This window comes from Bufo gargarizans, chromosome 5, assembly GCF_014858855.1.
Source record: "Bufo gargarizans isolate SCDJY-AF-19 chromosome 5, ASM1485885v1, whole genome shotgun sequence".
Lineage (NCBI taxonomy): Eukaryota > Metazoa > Chordata > Amphibia > Anura > Bufonidae > Bufo > Bufo gargarizans.
Window position 1 is genome coordinate 189811438 of NC_058084.1, and position 20841 is coordinate 189832278.

The 20841-nt window shown below is 46.5% G+C and overlaps 1 protein-coding gene across 9 annotated transcripts in view; it reads left to right on the forward strand.

The window, feature by feature from the left end:
- TRAK1 (trafficking kinesin protein 1) overlaps positions 1–20841 on the forward strand; it is a 219504-nt gene that overhangs the window by 145375 nt on the left and 53288 nt on the right. For all 9 annotated transcript variants that reach the window (XM_044294148.1, XM_044294149.1, XM_044294152.1 and 6 more), the window contains 2 exons: positions 13234–13310; positions 20092–20208. In XM_044294148.1, the coding sequence (XP_044150083.1) occupies positions 13260–13310; positions 20092–20208 (168 nt within the window). In that variant the 5' untranslated portion in view covers positions 13234–13259. The remainder of the gene's footprint in view (positions 1–13233; positions 13311–20091; positions 20209–20841) is intronic.

The following is a 20841-nucleotide window of genomic DNA, read 5'->3' on the forward strand; positions in this document are numbered from 1 at the left end:
AAGATAAAAACTACATAAGGGGCAGCAAAATGTGTTCTGGTTCTTTTATATATCTACTGAAATATATTCTGGGCTTCATTCACTATGAGGATTGTTCTGCATTTCTTTCCTACTTAAAGCTTGTTTTACATTTACGTTTGCCGATCCGGCAGGCTGTCCCAACGGTAGCAGCCTGCCAGATCCGGCATTGCCGGACACTACCAGAATTCCGTCCGGCTCCATTATCCCCTTAGTCCATTATCCCCTTAGTCCATTATCCCCTTAGTGACTACCCATACGCCTTTTTGCGGCGGTCAATAAGGGCCCTGAGACTGAGCAGGCCTCTTTTCATAGGTCCCCTGTGTAGCGGAATGAGGGGGCTCGACTCTCACATGAGATCTGCGCTACTGCTCTTACAGCCTGGATCGGCCAGGCTGTTTAACCCCCTACATGCCACAGACAATAGCATCTCCCGCATGACAGAGGGAGCGGACTCCCTTCAGCACCCGCAAATGCAATCGTGTATAGGCTGGCTGAGACCTGGTGTAAGCCCCAAGCCTGCCTTGAGTGTTCCTCAGCAGGCTGCGCCTCCCTGGTCAGTGTCGGTATGTATAATATATAGGGATAGTGCATTGTATTTCAGATCAATCAAAAGATTGCCTGTTATAGTCCTCTTGTATTAAACTGTATTGTATAAAGTTTTTAAAAATTCTAATAAAATATGCTCTTTACCATTAAAAATACACTTTTCAATGGAAAAAATTACAAAAATAAAATCTCCCCCACAGTTGGTATTGCCGCGTCCTTAACAACCTGCACAACACAAATATCATGTAAATTATCTAGAAAAAAAATAAAATAAAAAATGCCAGAATTGCTTATTTATACTTAGTTGCCACCAGAATTTTTTTTTTGTAATATACTTTATTTACTGAAATCGTACATTTCTATTAGAAAAATAGTTCTAAAGTGACCAATTTTGAACCTTAGCAACGCTTCTGTCTGTACGATTTCCGTAATTAAAGTATATTACAATGGTCAGTATCGCTGCCTCTATACATTACAAAAATTAAAATGACAGTTACACTTTAATAACAAGTGATCAAAAAGTGTTATTTACCCCAAAATACCAATAAAACCTACAACTTTGTGTCGCTGTATACTGCCACCTTTTTTATTTCCTTTTTTATGTAGTAAAGATTAAGATATGAACGGTAGCTATCAAACAGGTATGTGAACGGAAAGCTAAAAAAGTTATGGTTTTTAGGAGGTGGGAACTAAAATGAAAAAAATGACAATATGTTGATGGTAGTATTGTATTTATATATTAGTTACCATGTTCTTGGAAATGTACTGTAAAATATTTTAATATTTTTTGTGCTGTTGCAAAAGTAAAAAGATGGATAGAGCATACCCTAAAATAGCATGAGTTTTGGCTGCGTTGTGTGAATAGGATCTTAAAATCCCATTCTGTACAATGCTACATCTCGCTGCTATGATAGGTTATCTCACTGCTTACCCGACGTACACACCTTATGGGTGTGAAGCAGCAGTTTGCTTGTGGAGTGGTGTCTTGGGCAGTTCCTTCTTGCTATTTATATGTCTTTATTAGGGATGAGCGAACTCGAACTGTATAGTTCGGGTTCGTACCGAATTTTGGGGTGTCCGTGACACGGACCCGAACCCGGACATTTTCGTAAAAGTCCGGGTTCGGGTTCGGTGTTCGTCGCTTTCTTGGCGCTTTTGTGACGCTTTCTTGGCGCTTTTTGAAAGGCTGCAAAGCAGCCAATCAACAAGCGTCATACTACTTGCCCCAAGAGGCCATCACAGCCATGCCTACTATTGGCATGGCTGTGATTGGCCAGAGCACCATGTGACCCAGCCTCTATTTAAGCTGGAGTCACATAGCGCCGCCCGTCACTCTGCTCTGATTAGCGTAGGGAGAGGTTGCGGCTGCGACAGTAGGGCGAGATTAGGCAGATTAACTCCTCCAAAGGACTTGATTAACTGATCGATCTGCAGCTGTGGATCATTGAGCTGCTGATCCTCAATTGCTCACTGTTTTTAGGCTGCCCAGACCGTTTGTCAGTCACATTTTTCTGGGGTGATCGGCGGCCATTTTGTGTCTTGTGGTGCGCCAGCACAAGCTGCGACCAAGTGCATTTAACCCTCAATGGTGTGGTTGTTTTTTGGCTAAAGCCTACATCAGGGTGAAGCTGTCACACCAAGTGCATTTAACCAGCAATAGTCTGTTCATTTTTTGGCCATATACAAAATCAGGGGCAAGCTGCGCCTGTCACCAAGTGCATTTAACCCTCAATGGTGTGGTTGTTTTTTGGCTAAAGCCTACATCAGGGTGAAGCTGTCACACCAAGTGCATTTAACCAGCAATAGTCTGTTCATTTTTTGGCCATATACAAAATCAGGGGCAAGCTGCGCCTGTCACCAAGTGCATTTAACCCTCAATGGTGTGGTTGTTTTTTGGCTAAAGCCTACATCAGGGTGAAGCTGTCACACCAAGTGCATTTAACCAGCAATAGTCTGTTCATTTTTTGGCCATATACAAAATCAGGGGCAAGCTGCGCCTGTCACCAAGTGCATTTAACCCTCAATGGTGTGGTTGTTTTTTGGCTAAAGCCTACATCAGGGTGAAGCTGTCACACCAAGTGCATTTAACCAGCAATAGTCTGTTCATTTTTTGGCCATATACAAAATCAGGGGCAAGCTGCGCCTGTCACCAAGTGCATTTAACCCTCAATGGTGTGGTTGTTTTCTGGCTAAAGCCTACATCAGGGTGAAGCTGTCACACCAAGTGCATTTAACCAGCAATAGTCTGTTTATTTTTTGGCCATATACTACATCAGGGGCAAGCTGCGCCCGTCACCAAGTGCATTTAACCCTCAGTAGTGTGGTTGGTCAAGCTGTGACACCAAGTGCATTTAACCAGCAATAGTCTGTTCATTTTTTGGCCATATACTACATCAGGGGCAAGCTGCGCCCGTCACCAAGTGCATTTAACCAGCAATAGTGTGGTTATTTTTTGGCCATATCCCAGTCTAATTCTGTCACTAAACCCATACCTGTCACCCAGCGCCTAAATACTAGGCCTCAAATTTATATCCTGCTAAATCTCTCGTTACCGCTGTCCTGTTGTAGCTGGGAAAGTTATTTAGTGTCCGTCAAAGCACATTTTTTGTTCTGGGTTGAAGTACAATTCCCAATTTAGCAATTTCATAATTTAGTGGTTTCTGCTATATCAGAGCTATTTGAAATCTATCCCTAAAAGGGTATATAATATTCAAGGTGCACATTGGGTCATTCAGAATAACTTCACACACACCCGCTACTGTGTATTTCCAAGTCTAATTCTGTCACTAAACCCATACCTGTCACCCAGCGCCTAAATACTAGGCCTCAAATTTATATCCTGCTAAATCTCTCGTTACCGCTGTCCTGTTGTAGCTGGGAAAGTTATTTAGTGTCCGTCAAAGCACATTTTTTGTTCTGGGTTGAAATACAATTCCCAATTTAGCAATTTCATAATTTAGTGGTTCCTGCTATATCAGAGCTATTTGAAATCTATCCCAAAAAGGGTATATAATATTCAAGGTGCACATAGGGTCATTCAGAATAACTTCACACACACCCTCTACTGTGTATTTCCAAGTCTAATTCTGTCACTAAACCCATACCTGTCACCCAGCGCCTAAATACTAGGCCTCAAATTTATATCCTGCTAAATCTCTCGTTACCGCTGTACTGTTGTTGCTGGGCAAGATATTTAGTGTCCGTCAAAGCACATTTTTTGTTCTGGGTTGAAATACAATTCCCAATTTAGCAATTTCATAATTTAGTGGTTCCTGCTATATCAGAGCTATTTGAAATCTATCCCAAAAAGGGTATATAATATTCAAGGTGCACATAGGGTCATTCAGAATAACTTCACACACACGCTTCTGTGCATTTCCAAGTCTAATTCTGTCACTAAATCCATACCGGTCACCCAGCGCCTAAATACTAGGCCTCAAATTTATATCCCGCTGAATTTGAATACAATACATTGGGCCAAATAATATATTTGTTGTTGTGGTGAACCATAACAATGAGAAAAACATCTAGTAAGGGACGCGGACGTGGACATGGTCGTGGTGGTGTTAGTGGACCCTCTGGTGCTGGGAGAGGACGTGGCCGTTCTGCCACATCCACACGTCCTAGTGTACCAACTACCTCAGGTCCCAGTAGCCGCCAGAATTTACAGCGATATATGGTGGGGCCCAATGCCGTTCTAAGGATGGTAAGGCCTGAGCAGGTACAGGCATTAGTCAATTGGGTGGCCGACAGTGGATCCAGCACGTTCACATTATCTCCCACCCAGTCTTCTGCAGAAAGCGCACAGATGGCGCCTGAAAACCAACCCCATCAGTCTGTCACATCACCCCCATGCATACCAGGGAAACTGTCTCAGCCTCAAGTTATGCAGCAGTCTCTTATGCTGTTTGAAGACTCCGCTGGCAGGGTTTCCCAAGGGCATCCACCTAGCCCTTCCCCAGCGGTGAAAGACATAGAATGCACTGACGCACAACCACTTATGTTTCCTGATGATGAGGACATGGGAATACCACCTCAGCATGTCTCTGATGATGACGAAACACAGGTGCCAACTGCTGCGTCTTTCTGCAGTGTGCAGACTGAACAGGAGGTCAGGGATCAAGACTGGGTGGAAGACGATGCAGGGGACGATGAGGTCCTAGACCCCACATGGAATGAAGGTCGTGCCACTGACTTTCACAGTTCGGAGGAAGAGGCAGTGGTGAGACCGAGCCAACAGCGTAGCAAAAGAGGGAGCAGTGGGCAAAAGCAGAACACCCGCCGCCAAGAGACTCCGCCTGCTACTGACCGCCGCCATCTGGGACCGAGCACCCCAAAGGCAGCTTCAAGGAGTTCCCTGGCATGGCACTTCTTCAAACAATGTGCTGACGACAAGACCCGAGTGGTTTGCACGCTGTGCCATCAGAGCCTGAAGCGAGGCATTAACGTTCTGAACCTGAGCACAACCTGCATGACCAGGCACCTGCATGCAAAGCATGAACTGCAGTGGAGTAAACACCTTAAAACCAAGGAAGTCACTCAGGCTCCCCCTGCTACCTCTTCTGCTGCTGCCGCCTCGGCCTATTCTGCTGCTGCCGCCTCGGCCTCTTCCTCCGCCTCTGGAGGAACGTTGGCACCTGCCGCCCAGCAAACAGGGGATGTACCACCAACACCACCACCACCACCTCCGTCACCAAGCGTCTCAACCATGTCACACGCCAGCGTTCAGCTCTCCATCTCACAAACATTTGATAGAAAGCGTAAATTCCCACCTAGCCACCCTCGATCCCTGGCCCTGAATGCCAGCATTTCTAAACTACTGGCCTATGAAATGCTGTCATTTAGGCTGGTGGACACAGACAGCTTCAAACAGCTCATGTCGCTTGCTGTCCCACAGTATGTTGTTCCCAGCCGGCACTACTTCTCCAAGAGAGCCGTGCCTTCCCTGCACAACCAAGTATCCGATAAAATCAAGTGTGCACTGCGCAACGCCATCTGTAGCAAGGTCCACCTAACCACAGATACGTGGACCAGTAAGCACGGCCAGGGACGCTATATCTCCCTAACTGCACACTGGGTAAATGTAGTGGCAGCTGGGCCCCAGGCGGAGAGCTGTTTGGCGCACGTCCTTCCGCCGCCAAGGATCGCAGGGCAACATTCTTTGCCTCCTGTTGCCACCTCCTCCTCCTCGGCTTCCTCCTCCTCTTCTTCCACCTGCTCATCCAGTCAGCCACACACCTTCACCACCAACTTCAGCACAGCCCGGGGTAAACGTCAGCAGGCCATTCTGAAACTCATATGTTTGGGGGACAGGCCCCACACCGCACAGGAGTTGTGGCGGGGTATTGAACAACAGACCGACGAGTGGTTGCTGCCGGTGAGCCTCAAGCCCGGCCTGGTGGTGTGTGATAATGGGCGAAATCTCGTTGCAGCTCTGGGACTAGCCAATTTGACGCACATCCCTTGCTTGGCGCATGTGCTGAATTTGGTGGTGCAGAAGTTCATTCACAACTACCCCGACATGTCAGAGCTGCTGCATAAAGTGCGGGCCGTCTGTTCGCGCTTCCGGCGTTCACATCCTGCCGCTGCTCGCCTGTCTGCGCTACAGCGTAACTTCGGCCTTCCCGCTCACCGCCTCATATGCGACGTGCCCACCAGGTGGAACTCCACCTTGCACATGCTGGACAGACTGTGCGAGCAGCAGCAGGCCATAGTGGAGTTTCAGCTGCAGCACGCACGGGTCAGTCGCACTACAGAACAGCACCACTTCACCACCAATGACTGGGCCTCCATGCGAGACCTGTGTGCCCTGTTGCGCTGTTTCGAGTACTCCACCAACATGGCCAGTGGCGATGACACCGTTATCAGCGTTACAATACCACTTCTATGTCTCCTTGAGAAAACACTTAGGGCGATGATGGAAGAGGAGGTGGCCCAGGAGGAGGAGGAGGAGGAGGAGGAAGAGGGGTCATTTTTAGCACTTTCAGGCCAGTCTCTTCGAAGTGACTCAGAGGGAGGTTTTTGGCAACAGCAGAGGCCAGGTACAAATGTGGCCAGCCAGGGCCCACTACTGGAGGACGAGGAGGACGAGGATGAGGAGGAGGTGGAGGAGGATGAGGATGAAGCATGGTCACAGCGGGGTGGCACCCAACGCAGCTCGGGTCCATCACTGGTGCGTGGCTGGGGGGAAAGGCAGGACGATGACGATACGCCTCCCACAGAGGACAGCTTGTCCTTACCCCTGGGCAGCCTGGCACACATGAGCGACTACATGCTGCAGTGCCTGCGCAACGACAGCAGAGTTGCCCACATTTTAACCTGTGCGGACTACTGGGTTGCCACCCTGCTGGATCCACGCTACAAAGACAATGTGCCCACCTTACTTCCTGCACTGGAGCGTGATAGGAAGATGCGCGAGTACAAGCGCACGTTGGTAGACGCGCTACTGAGAGCATTCCCAAATGTCACAGGGGAACAAGTGGAAGCCCAAGGCCAAGGCAGAGGAGGAGCAAGAGGTCGCCAAGGCAGCTGTGTCACGGCCAGCTCCTCTGAGGGCAGGGTTAGCATGGCAGAGATGTGGAAAACTTTTGTCAACACGCCACAGCTAACTGCACCACCACCTGATACGCAACGTGTTAGCAGGAGGCAACATTTCACTAACATGGTGGAACAGTACGTGTGCACACCCCTCCACGTACTGACTGATGGTTCGGCCCCATTCAACTTCTGGGTCTCTAAATTGTCCACGTGGCCAGAGCTAGCCTTTTATGCCTTGGAGGTGCTGGCCTGCCCGGCAGCCAGCGTTTTGTCTGAACGTGTATTCAGCACGGCAGGGGGCGTCATTACAGACAAACGCAGCCGCCTGTCTACAGCCAATGTGGACAAGCTGACGTTCATAAAAATGAACCAGGCATGGATCCCACAGGACCTGTCCGTCCCTTGTCCAGATTAGACATTAACTACCTCCCCATAACCATATATTATTGGACTCCAGGGCACTTCCTCATTCAATCCTATTTTTATTTTCATTTTACCATTATATTGCAAGGCTACCCAAAGTTGAATGAACCTCTCCTCTGCCTGTGTGCTAGGCCTAAATATATGCCAATGGATTGTTGCAGTGGTGGCTGACGTGAAGCCTGATTCTCTGCTATGACATGCAGACTGATTCTCTGCTGACATGAAGCCAGATCCTCTGTTACGGGACCTCTCTCCTCTGCCTGGGTGCTGGGCCTAAATTTATGAAAATGGACTGTTGCAGTGGTGGGTGACGTGAAGCCTGATTCTCTGCTATGACATGCAGACTGATTCTCTGGTGACATGAAGCCAGATCCTCTGTTACGGGACCTCTCTCCTCTGCCTGGGTGCTGGGCCTAAATTTATGAAAATGGACTGTTGCAGTGGTGGGTGACGTGAAGCCTCATTCTCTGCTATGACATGCAGACTGATTCTCTGCTGACATGAAGCCAGATTGTCTGTTACGGGACCTCTCTCCTCTGCCTGGGTGCTGGGCCTGAATTTATGACAATGGACTGTTGCAGTGGTGGCTGACGTGAAGCCTGATTCTCTGCTATGATATGAAGACTGATTCTCTGCTGACATGAAGCCAGATTGTCTGTTACGGGACCTCTCTCCTCTGCCTGGGTGCCGGGGCCTAAATATCTGAGAATGGACTGTTCCAGTGGTGGGTAACGGGAAGCCAGATTCTCTGCTATGATATGAAGACTGATTCTCTGCTGACATGAAGCCAGATTGTCTGTTACGGGACCTCTCTCCTCTGCCTGGGTGCTGGGCCTAAATTTATGAAAATGGACTCTTACAGTGGTGGGTGACGTGAAGCCTGATTCTCTGCTATGACATGAAGACTGATTCTCTGCTGACATGAAGCCAGATTGTCTGTTACGGGACCTCTCTCCTCTGCCTGGGTGCCGGGGCCTAAATATCTGAGAATGGACTGTTCCAGTGGTGGGTGACGGGAAGCCAGATTCTCTGCTATGGAACCTCTCTCCAATTGATTTTGGTTAATTTTTATTTATTTAATTTTTATTTTAATTAATTTCCCTATCCACATTTGTTTGCAGGGGATTTACCTACATGTTGCTGCCTTTTGCAGCCCTCTAGCCCTTTCCTGGGCTGTTTTACAGCCGTTTTAGTGCCGAAAAGTTCGGGTCCCCATTGACTTCAATGGGGTTCGGGTTCGGGACGAAGTTCGGATCGGGTTCGGATCCCGAACCCGAACATTTCCGGGATGTTCGGCCGAACTTCTCGAACCCGAACATCCAGGTGTTCGCTCAACTCTAGTCTTTATCTCAGCTCATTTTCTGCTTTGCTATTAATCATCTTAGATATAAATTGACAATTCTCCACTAATGCCTTTTAATAATACATTTTGCTTTCCGTAAAACCATAAAAAATATATATATTTAGGGCTAATGCACGTGGAAGTTGGTCGGCTGTCCTGTATTGCGGCCCGTAAACAGCGGGTCTGCGATATGTGTGCTCACCACATCATGGATGTGAGCCCATTCGCTTGAATGGGTCCACAATCCGGAAGTTGCGGTGTGGAACGGAGGCATGGAACTCCACTGAATCACTAGTGAATGCTTTCATGGGCTTTCTCTCTGTGCTTCTGCACCGCAAAAAAAAATAGAACATGTTGAATGGGTCTGGATACATCTGTAGAATCTGCACAGATGTTGCCCGTACATTGGGGACCGTAAATTGTGGTCCCCAATGCATGGAACTGTGAGGAATGGCCGTGTGTATGAGCCCTTACTGTGTAATGTTGGTTTCTATAGGTTAGTTGCTTTTTATAGCAACATAGGCCTGAGCTTCCCTATGCTATTTGTTTTACCATTGCATGATATATATTAGGTGAGTTCACATGTGGTGGAAAGTATTTTCGGATGTGCCGTGGAATTCACCTTTTACTACATTGAAAGCAGAGTTTTGGTCAGTATTTTACATCGCATTTGTAAGCCAAAACCAAGAGTGGAACATTAACAGAAAATAATAAATATTTGCGTAGCTTTTGTGCTTTGGACCCACTTCTGGTTTTGGTGCAGTTTTTTAGGGAGCTATAAAATAAAGACTAATATGCTCCTGTGTTTGCACAAAAGCCTAATATGCACAAAAACCCTGGACCAGAAGCTGTAAGTGATAACAGCCTGAGGGCTCCTACACACATACATTTGGTATGACCTGTTTTTGCCACTATAAATGTCGATAAAACAGCATACATTTAGTTTTTGTCACATGCATTTTTTTTTAAAGGTGTGAGACATAGTAATGCTGTGTTCTTACTCCCAGTCACTGTGGGGCTTCTCAGCCATACCAGAGGATCTCATAGTGACTGTTGTGGAGCAGAGTTCCTGCTCTACGATGAGTAGTACTGGAGCGATCGTCCATCATGAGATAGGCAGGCAGGCTGAGCAGCCTGACTGCACATTGCATCACTGAAGTGACTTCCCGTCACTGTCGGGCTTCTCAGCCATACCAGAGGATTTCATAGTGACTGTTGTGGAGCAGAGTTCCTGCTCTACGATCAGTAGTACTGGAGCGATCGTCCATCATAAGATAGGCAGGCAGGCTGAGCAGCCTGACTGCACATTGCATCACTGAAGTGACTCCCCGTCACTGTCGGGCTTCTCAGCCATACCAGAGGATTTCATAGTGACTGTTGTGGAGCAGAGTTCCTGCTCTACGATCAGTAGTACTGGAGCGATCGTCCATCATGAGATAGGCAGGCAGGCTGAGCAGCCTGACTGCACATTGCATCACTGAAGTGACTTCCCGTCACTGTCGGGCTTCTCAGCCATACCAGAGGATCTCATAGTGACTGTTGTGGAGCAGAGTTCCTGCTCTACGATCAGTAGTACTGGAGCGATCGTCCATCATAAGATAGGCAGGCAGGCTGAGCAGCCTGACTGCACATTGCATCACTGAAGTGACTCCCCGTCACTGTGGGGCTTCTCAGCCATGCCAGAGGATCTCATAGTGACTGTTGTGGAGCAGAGTTCCTGCTCTACGATGAGTAGTACTGGAGCGATCATCCATCATGAGATAGGCAGGCAGGCTGAGCAGCCTGACTGCACATTGCATCACTAAAGTTACTTCCGTGTGGCGATGGAGCGCAGTGTATCAAGGCCCCACCTAAGCAGCTATAGGAATGGAGACATGTGAAGGCAATCTTGATATATTCCCAGAAAACTCCTTTAAATAAACTCCATAAACGCATAAAACGCACCACAATTGAAAAAGTGCAACTTTCAAAAGAACAAATCTGTGTTGCATTTCACAATTCCCTTAGACTTTCTGCTAACATTTGGCACTGTTAGTTGTTTTTTTTCCCCTAGAAAAAAAAAAACCTGCAAGAAATGACAGAAATTAAACTGTGTGAACCCTACCTACGTATAGCTGATATAAATAACGTACACATTAGTTCCAATCTTTTTTACATGTTATTATATTCAAGGTTTGCTATGAGCAATGGAAATGTGTAATTCCCTTATGTTTTTATTTCAGTTTACATGATGCATTATTTTCCGTTGCCGTAGTTCTATCTTTTGTAGGGAAGGGTCATTTACATAATGGCTGACAGTTTTCTGGAGGGGACAAAAAAATCTGACATTGAGATAAATATTAAGGGGCTCATCTATTAAGACCGGCATTTTAGACGCCAGTCTTATTAAGCCTCTGCACTGGCAGAGGATCGCCGAAGTTATGTAGAGGTGCCAGTCTAAATGTAAGCCAGCTTCTTTGCTGTCTTACATTTAGACCATTTTCTGAGCCTAAGGCTATTTTCACTTTCGCGGCAGTGTGATCCGGCAAGCAGTTCCGTTGTCGGAACTGCCCGCCGGATCCGCCAATCTTGATGTGACTGAAAACATTTGTGAGACGCATCTGGATGCGGATCCGTCTCACAGATGCATTGCAAGAACGGATCCGTCTCTCCGCTTGTCATGCGGACAGACGGATCCGTCTTGTATCTTTTTTCAAATTTTTACCGGCCTGTGCATGCGCAGGCCGCAAGGACGGATCCACATTTCTATGGGGAAAAATGCCTGATCCGGCATTCCGGCAAGTCTTCAGTTGTTTTTCTCCGGAGATAAAACCGTAGCATGCTGCGGTTTTATCTTTTGCCTGATCCTGATGCATCCTGAACGGATTGCTCTCCATTCAGAATGCATGGAGATATGCCTGATCAGTTATTTTCCAGTATAGAGCCCCTAAGACTGAACTCTATGCCGGAAAAGAAAAACACTAGTGTGAAAGTCCCCTTAGGGCTCCGTCACACTTGCGGCAGGACGGATCCGGCAGGCTGGTCTCCCTGTCGGATCCGTCCTTCCGCTGTTTCGCTGGACCGCTGCTCCGTCCCCATTGACTATAATGGGGACGGGGTCTGAGCTCCGGCGCAGCACGGCGGTGCACGGCGAAAGCCGCCGTACTAAAAAGTCCTGCATGTCTGACTTTTTAGTCCGGCGGCTTTCGCCGTGCACCGCCGAAGCTCAGCCCAGGTCCCCATTATAGTCAATGGGGACGGATCGGCGGTCCGGTGAAACAGCGGAAGGACGGACCTGTCGGGGGGACCAGCCTGCCAGTTCCGTCCTGCCGCAAGTGTGAAGGAGCCCTAAAACAGGCGTTAAAAATGATGAGTGAGACGGGCCTGCCCGTCCCCGCCCACGCCGCCTTCTTTAGACCTGGTGTGAGCTGGTAAAACTTGCAGATTACGGTGCAAATAACCTTTGCGCTGCAATCAGCGACACAAATATGCCTAAAATAGCATATTTCTGATCACAAATTGCACCCTAGTTTGCTACATTTTTGAAACCATACTGTGATCATGAATGCAGGAAGCACAACGTACAACTAGTGCTATGCCAGTCACTCCTACGCATTTAGTGCTAGTGTGTATCTAGCAGTTGGTAGTCTGTTCTCTAGAATTGGTATACAGTGCCTCCAATGCTCACTGTTCATCATCCATCGCAGTTGGAAATCTTACCGCATAATGTCAGTTGCCTGGATTGTATGTGTGGGTGTACATGATCCAGCTCCATAGAGAGTAGCAATCCAGGACTGATGACGGCTGAACGCTTATGTGCTTTCCACAGTCTTCCATTTTTAGATGTGCTTTTTCCACGGCTGTACATGGGCTCTCTGGTATCGCAGCTCATTCTCATTCATGTAATTTATTCTAATGCCAGATGTGGCCCATGGGCAGCCGTGGCACTATTTCTAGAAAAGAAGCTGATCCTACTAATTCTATCCCTGGGCAATCACTTTAATGCCCCATTCACACGTCAGTGTTTTAGTCAGTGATTTCCATCAGTGATTGTGAGCCAAAACCAGGACTGGAGCCTCCACAGACATAAGGTATAAGGGAAAGATCTGCGCCTGGTCTGTGTTTAGAGCCGCACCTGGTTTTGGCTCACAATCACTGATGGAAATCACTGACCAAACACTGACATGTAAATGAGGCTTAATACAGTCAGAACATGCCAGAAGTTGTATGGTGGTTTCAGATCCTAAATACCAAAGTAGACTGCAATTTTTTTATTTTATTTTTTCAATTTTTGTGTTAATGTGTTGTACATTTCTGTATACTCCATAGTGTAATCTTTATTTTACAGTGCATTGTACTGATATATTATTTTTTTCTGCTTGCAGTATTATGTGCTGAACGAGTGGGCCAGATGACTAAAACATACAATGATATAGATGCTGTTACACGTCTTCTAGAAGAGGTAAGTGCTTCAGAATGTGCTGTATGTAAACCAGGCATGTTCAGCCTGCGGCCCTCCAGCTGTTGTAAAACTACAACTGCCATCATGCCCTGCTGTAGGCTGTCTGGGCATGCTGGGAGTTGTAGTTTTGCAACAGCTGGAGGGCCGCAGGTTGGGCATCCCTGCGCTATGGCCTAAAACGTTGTTTTGTATCTTGCAGTCATGTTTTTACTACAATTTTATGCACTTTAGGCTACTTTCACACTAGCGTTCGATCGGATCCGTTCTGAACAGATCCGCTCATATAATGCAGACGGTGGATCCGTTCAGAACGGATCCGTCTGCATTATATTGGCATATAAAAGCTAAGTGTGAAAATAGCCTCAGACGGATCCGTCCAGACTTTCAATGTAAAGTCAATGGGGGACGGATCCGCTTGAAGATTGAGCCATATTGTGGCATCTTCAAACTGATCCGTCCCCATTGACTTACATTGTAAGTCTGGACGGATCCGCACGCCTCCGCACGGCCAGGCGGACACCCGAACGCTGCAAGCAGCGTTCAGGTGTCCGCCTGCTGAGCGGAGCGGAGGCTGAACGCCGCCAGACTGATGCAGTCTGAGCGGATCCGCATCCATTCAGACTGCATCAGGGCTGGACGGAAGCGTTCGGGTCCGCTCGTGAGCCCCTTCAAACGGAGCTCACGAGCGGACAGCCGAACGCTAGTGTGAAACTAGCCTTAGAAGCCTTTCTTTTCACAAGAGATAAACCACCTCCTGAGGTGTGTGGCAGCAGCTTCCGTCTCTCCATCCACTGAGAACACATGAGCGTGCATGTCAGCGGGTGGGGGAGTGACAAGAAAAGTTGTCGGTTGTCCGACAGACCTCTGTCTAAGGCCTCGCGCACATAACTGTATGTATTTTGCGGTCCGTAAACTGCGCACTCGCAAAATACAGTAATCGGCCGCGTGCATGGCACAATTTCTTTATAGAAATGCCTATTCTTGTCCGAAAAAGGGACAGGAATAAGGCACGTTCTATAATTTGCGTAGGGGGGGCGCTTGGAGGTGAGCAGTCCGCATTTTTCAGTGTGCTGTCCACATTTTTTGCGGCCTCATAGAAATAAATAGGTCCCTGTGCGATGTGCAAAAATAAAATGCAGATCGGATGCTGCCCGAAAATAGAGTGGTATGCTTGAGTCCCAACTTGTCTGACCAGCTTAAAGGGGTTGTGCAAGAACAGGAGGGGGGGTTTTGACAACCCCCCCCCTACCATTCTGCCAGACAAGATGACTTACCTGGTTCCCGACTCAAAGTAACACCTCTATGTAGATAACACCAGATCCACCATTCACTATTGGAGATATCACTCCATATCTGCTTCGTCCTGACCTCTGCACAGATCACAGAACTTCTACATACACAAAAAGCCAATGGGACCAAAGCATATAAAAAATATTTCAAGCTTTATTAGGGTACTTTCACACTTGCGGCAGAAGATTCCGGCAGTCTGGATGCAAACAGATGCATTTGTGAGACGGATCCTGATGCAGATCCGTCTCACAAATGCATTGTAATACTGGATCCGTCTCTCCCGTTTCATCCAGAAAAACGGATCTGGTATAAATTTTTTGGTCATTTTTTAACAGTCTGCGCATGCGCAGACCGGTAAGCCAGATCCGTTTTGCCAGAACACTTAATGCACTAATATACTTCAATGTTAATTTAATGCCGGATCCGGCATTCCGGCAAATGATCAGTATTTTTGGCCGGAGAGAAAACTGCAGCATGCTGCTGTATTTTCTCCGTCCAAAAAACGTAAGAGGGACTGAACTGATGCATCCTGAATGTATTGCTCTCCATTCAGAATGCATTAGGATAAAACTGATCAGTTTTTTTCCAATATTGAGCCCCGAGGACGGAACTCAATACCGGAGAACTTTAACGCAAGTGTGAAAGTACCCTTAAAGGGGTTCTGCACTTTCATTTAACTGATGATCTATCCTCTGGATAAATAATCAGCTTCTGATCGGCGGGGGTCCCGGGTGTCGATCAACTGTTTGAGAAGGCAGCGGCGCTCCAGCAGCTCCGCGGCCTTCTCACTGTTTACCGCCGGGCCGCCCGCCCACTGACATCACGACTAGTATCAACTAGCGTGGGAGTAACACTAACAGTGAGAAGGCCGCGGAGCTGCTGGAGCGCCGCTGCCTTCTCAAACAGCTGATCGGCGGGGGTCCCGGGTGTCGGACCCCCGCCGGTCAGGTGCTGATGATCTATCCAGAGGATAGATCATCAGTTAAATGAGAGTGCAGAACCCCTTTAAGCTAATAAAATAAATTATAAATCAGAGAGAAGAAAATAGCATGATGTAAAAAGATAGAGAGCGCATAGCAAGGGGCGTAATGCCAGATAGTGATCTGTGTCTTTAAAACATCTATTGTGCAAATGGTGCCACTGAACGTCTCTTAGGACCTATAAATACAATGATATGCAAATCTGCTAATCCTCAGTAGCTCACAAAAGGGGTACCAATTGGTTTAAAGGGATTCTGTCATCAGCTTTAACCCCTCTAACCTAAACATATGCTCATGTCCAGACTAATAAGAAGAATCCTAAGCTGGCCTTAATAAACCTCACTGTGGCTCTATTTGCCCAAAAAAGAGGTTTTTATAACCTGTTAATCACTTACTTAAGGTGCCCAAGGGGAGGTCTGTTAATACAGGGTTCCCGGCCGCACCCCTCGCCGTTCAATGGCCAGTGCCGCCTTCCCTGTCTTCAGCTCTGCCTTCTACAGCTCAGCGCAGCCTCCGCAATCCTCCCCGTCCCTCTGCCAGATCCCGGGCTGTGAGAGGTTGGCGCCAATCTGCAGGTCATATCAGGGTTGAGCGAAGTGCGCATCAGGCCGGCGCATGCGCACTTCGCTCAACGAAGCTGCTGCCAGGAGTCTGCACGGGCACATCTGGCAGAGGGACGGGGAGGATTGCGGATGCAGCGCTAAGCTTTAGACGGCGGCACTGAAGACAGGGAAGGCGGCGCTGGGCACTTGACGGCGAGGGGTGCGGCTGGGCACCCTGTATTAACGGACCTCCCCTTGGGCACCTTAAGTAAGTGATTGACAGGTTATAAAAACCTGTTTTTTTGGGGGGCAAATAGAGCCACAGTGAGGTTTAATAAGGCCAACTTAGGATTCTTCTAATTAGTCTGGACATGAACATATGTTTAGGTTAGAGGGGTTAAATCTGATGACAGAATCCCTTTAAGTATATCGCAGCACCACAAACACCAAAAATATATGTAGTTCAAATAACAAACCTACTAACTGTATCGTATTAGTGGTGTCGCTGAATCATTAAGTAAATGTATAAAAAAAAGGTTAAAAAAATATCACAAGAGAGAAAATGATCAATGTACCTATATATAGTAGATACGCATGATTGTGCAGCAACACCGCAAATACGAGATACCACTAGTACCAATAACAAGTCAGACACCTACAGATATGATAGAATATGTCCCAAAGAAAACTAAGCAGGTAATCTATACATATCCTGCTAGAACATACCCTGTGACATGGCTCACTCAAATACTGGAATGCCGCCCCAAGCACAGACACCTCCCTTTTTTTTTTTTTAAGGTCACAGAACAAGCCTAGAAAACTCTCCCATAGAAGCCAATGGAGTCCCCATCAGTCAATTGTGTCTGTGGGCCATGTAGTTTCTCTCAAAAGACATACTATAGCATTAACATATTAACACATAGCTATCTCAGTGTGGCGGAGCCCAGGATATCTTTTTATAACATAACCTCTCTGCATGCTCGGGAGGTACCAGAACCGCTCCCTCATATTGTATGTGTAGTGAACCCGTATGGTCCAGGAGCTGTATTCTAATGACAGTAGGCAGTACACACACATTGATTGTAGATTCAGCAATGGATTTGCATAGGTTTCTGTGTGCTGCTGCATCTGCATGGTGGACATTTGCATGTGATCTGCTTGTCTGGGTGTTTTTTTTTTTTCTCTTTAAATACATGTTTTCAGTTATTAAACCCAAGGTCTCCTATGAATGTGAAACATGAAATCTAAGTTGAGTTTGACACACTGTATCTTATATATTTTTTATATATAGACCTGTGTCCTTGGAAAATGTTGATTTTAAAGGGAACCTGTCACCTGGATTTTGGGTATAGAGCTCAGGACATGGGTTGCTAGATGGCCGCTAGCACATCCGCAATACCTAGTCCCCATAGCTCTGTGTGCTTTTATTCATATGCAAATTAACCTGAGATGAGTCCTGTCCCTGAGATGAGTCCAGCGTGAAGGAGCCCAGCACTGCCCCGCATCCTCAGATTCTCCTCCTTGCTCCCCGACGTCAGAAAGCTAGAGCGCCGTAATCTTGCGATGCGCGAGCTAGCGCATGCGCAGTTCCTTCCCTGAGGCTGATGCCAGCACAGGGAAGGAACACTAAGACGACACTGCACATGCGCTAGCTTGCGCATTGCGAGATTACGGCGCTCTAGCTTTCTGATGTCCGGGAGCAAGGAGGAGATTCTGAAGATGCGGTGTGGTGCTGGGCTCCTTCGCGCTGGACTCATCTCAGGGACAGGACTCATCTCAGGTTAATTTGCATATGAATAAAAGCACACAGAGCTATGGGGACTGGGTATTGTGGATGTGCTAGCGGCCATCTAGCAACCCATGTCCTCAGCTCTATACCCAAAATCCAGTTGACAGGTTCCCTTTAATGCTGTATTGTATTACCTGATGCCAGGACTACTTAATATGTGATTTGCTTATGTATCCTTGGGACGGGATGCTACAAGGTTCACATTGCCATCATGATATTTTTCAAGGAATTATAGTTTGTGTCAAATTCAGTGACGGCTAAACAAGAATAGCCTACTGTTACTCGATGTAAATTGACATTTGGCTGGATTGTTGGAGTTGCCTGTCCATCGATTTAAAAAGCCCTACTGGATAATGTTTCCACCACTTAGACTATGTGTAGATGGGCATCATGCCATACTTCGGAAAGACACCCATCCTGTAACCAAAGTCTTTGTGTAGTCCTGTCGTTATGGGGGAAATATTTACAGATAAAAGACTTTCTTTTGATTTTAATATCGCCCACCCCGGAGTGGACTGGGAACCTAAAGTGGCCCTGGAAAAAAAAAAAATGTGGCCCCATATTGTAGGCAGGTCAAAATGAACAGAAGGCAGGGCAACACAAGTAGGCCATAGTGCAGCACAAAATACCGCCCCAAGCAAAACCAAATACCACAGTGCGGCACAAAACACTGCTGCCCTCGCCACAGTATTCAACCGTATGGCTGTCCTGAGGATAGTGATACAGTTTAATTCGGGAGAGCGGCCATTGTCCAGTATTAGCATCCTAGCATTAATTAATGATCGTTATTTACCCGACAAGGGGCCAAGAGAAGGGTCTGGGTGGTCCTCCTGGCCATCGGCCCACCGGGAAATTTCCCTTTAGGGTCTATTGCTGGTTCTCCCCTGCATCCTCCTTGATAGAAGCTCTTTGTAATGTGTCCGTATTGTGGACAGGTTAGTTTTTGTGATGCATTGTACACTGTGTACTGGCATGTGACATAGAGGGCATTGATAAGGGTGTGCCTGGGTATATTGTATCAGGCAGTACTCGGCGCGTTTGTCTAAACCATGTATTAAAAGCACAGTGTACATAGATACCACGAGTGTTATGAGTGCCAGTCTGTAACAGTATTTGGTGCCACTGCATAGGTAGTGCTGTGGAAAAGGGGGCCTGTGGCCACTAAGTAAATTGTAATTTTTTTCAGTTGGCAAAGCACACTGTCACGTCTTGCAGCCACGAGCCACTGAACATGGCCGGTTTCACACAGATGTAATATGGGCGCATTTGTCCGCCTGTTTTATGGGTGCAGGTCCTGGCCCATCTGCAAGTCTAATGACCCCCATTGACACATTCATGACCTTATCACATTGCTTGTGGTCTCCCAGTTTACATATGTGTGACGTGTCCATAAGATGAGCTTTAAGATCCATAAGATACAACACAAGTCTGCAGTTGCTGTTAAGATCTAAGCTCAGTGGCCACATCTTAATGGCTACTATGACGCAAGCGCGCTTTATGCTTTCAGGATTTTGACCAAGGTGATCACCTATACTGCCTAGGTGTGTTTAGTGGTCACTGTGATGCCATTTTGTTTTGTCATCATCTCAGTCATTTTTGTTAAAATGTTTTTTGTTTTTTTTTTTGTTTTTTTTTATCATTTCTTTTTTTAGTATGGTGTTTGTCTTACCACTTTTCAGATGCTGGTGTTTGAGCTGTGGGCAGTATGGTACAGCGCAGGAGGAGCTGAGCCGATTCATATACAGTTTTGTGGGAAAGATTTAGTTTAACCTCTATTTTATGTATAGTTTATGGGAAAAGATTCAGTAAAACTTTTATTAATTTAAATTCCTGCTCATTCTGGGCTTTGTAGTCCAGGAGACGGTCCTATCAGTGATTGACAGCTCTCTCTGGATACACGGTCATAGAGTGAAGGCTGTCAATCACTAATAGGACCACCTCCTGGACTACAAAGCCCAGAAAGAACAGGAATTTAAATTAATAATGAAAAATTTTTACTGAATCTTTTCCCATAAGCTATACATCAATCAGCTCAGCTCCTCCTGCCCTATAACATGCTGCCTTCAGCTCAGACAATATGTTCAATGTGACAGGTTCCCTTTACTTTCCTTTGAGATCTAAACATGTTGCATATGTCTAGGGATGTTGCTTATAGTAAGATTTCTGTTCACTTTTTGCAGAAAGAACGGGATTTAGAATTAGCAGCTCGTATTGGTCAGTCATTGTTGAAGAAAAACAAAACACTTACCGAAAGGAACGAGTACTTAGAAGAGCAAGTAGGGCATATCAGAGAAGAGGTAAAAATCTGTGTAAAGTTATTTTAGAATTTTCTATTTGATTTTATATTATGTATTTTTTTTTATTAGAAACAAGATTGATTTTATATTTTGATTTTGTGTTTTCATATACGGTATATCCAATAGCATGTTACTGAGGAATTCGCTGTTGGTTACCTATGCTGCAGGGTGCGTAGATCATCCGGTTAACATGCAACAAAATATTGTGTAATAAAAAGTTATAACACTTTGTATTACGCTTTATTTTTATTTATTTTTTTCCAATGCCTCAAGTGTGCTGCTTTCTGTCAGTGACAGAAAAAAACATGAATTTCACGTTAGATTCAAACCTGTCCTAATGACACAAACAGGATGAAAGAATAATCCACTGCGCCTTGTCCATCGAGATGGTGTGGTTTAGCAGGACAATGGTGGGCTTTATCAGAAAGGGATGCAGCTTTGGATGCAACCTTTTCACCAAATTTTTTGCCACGGACCTCTGTGGAAAAGTAAGCCAACCGATAGGGGTTATTATAAAAGCATCTTTTACACGAGCGAGTTTTCCGTCCGGGTGCCATGGCATCCGGATTGAATCCTGACCCAGTCATTTCAATGGGTCTGTGTACATTTTTCACGCATCGTCTTTGCGATCAG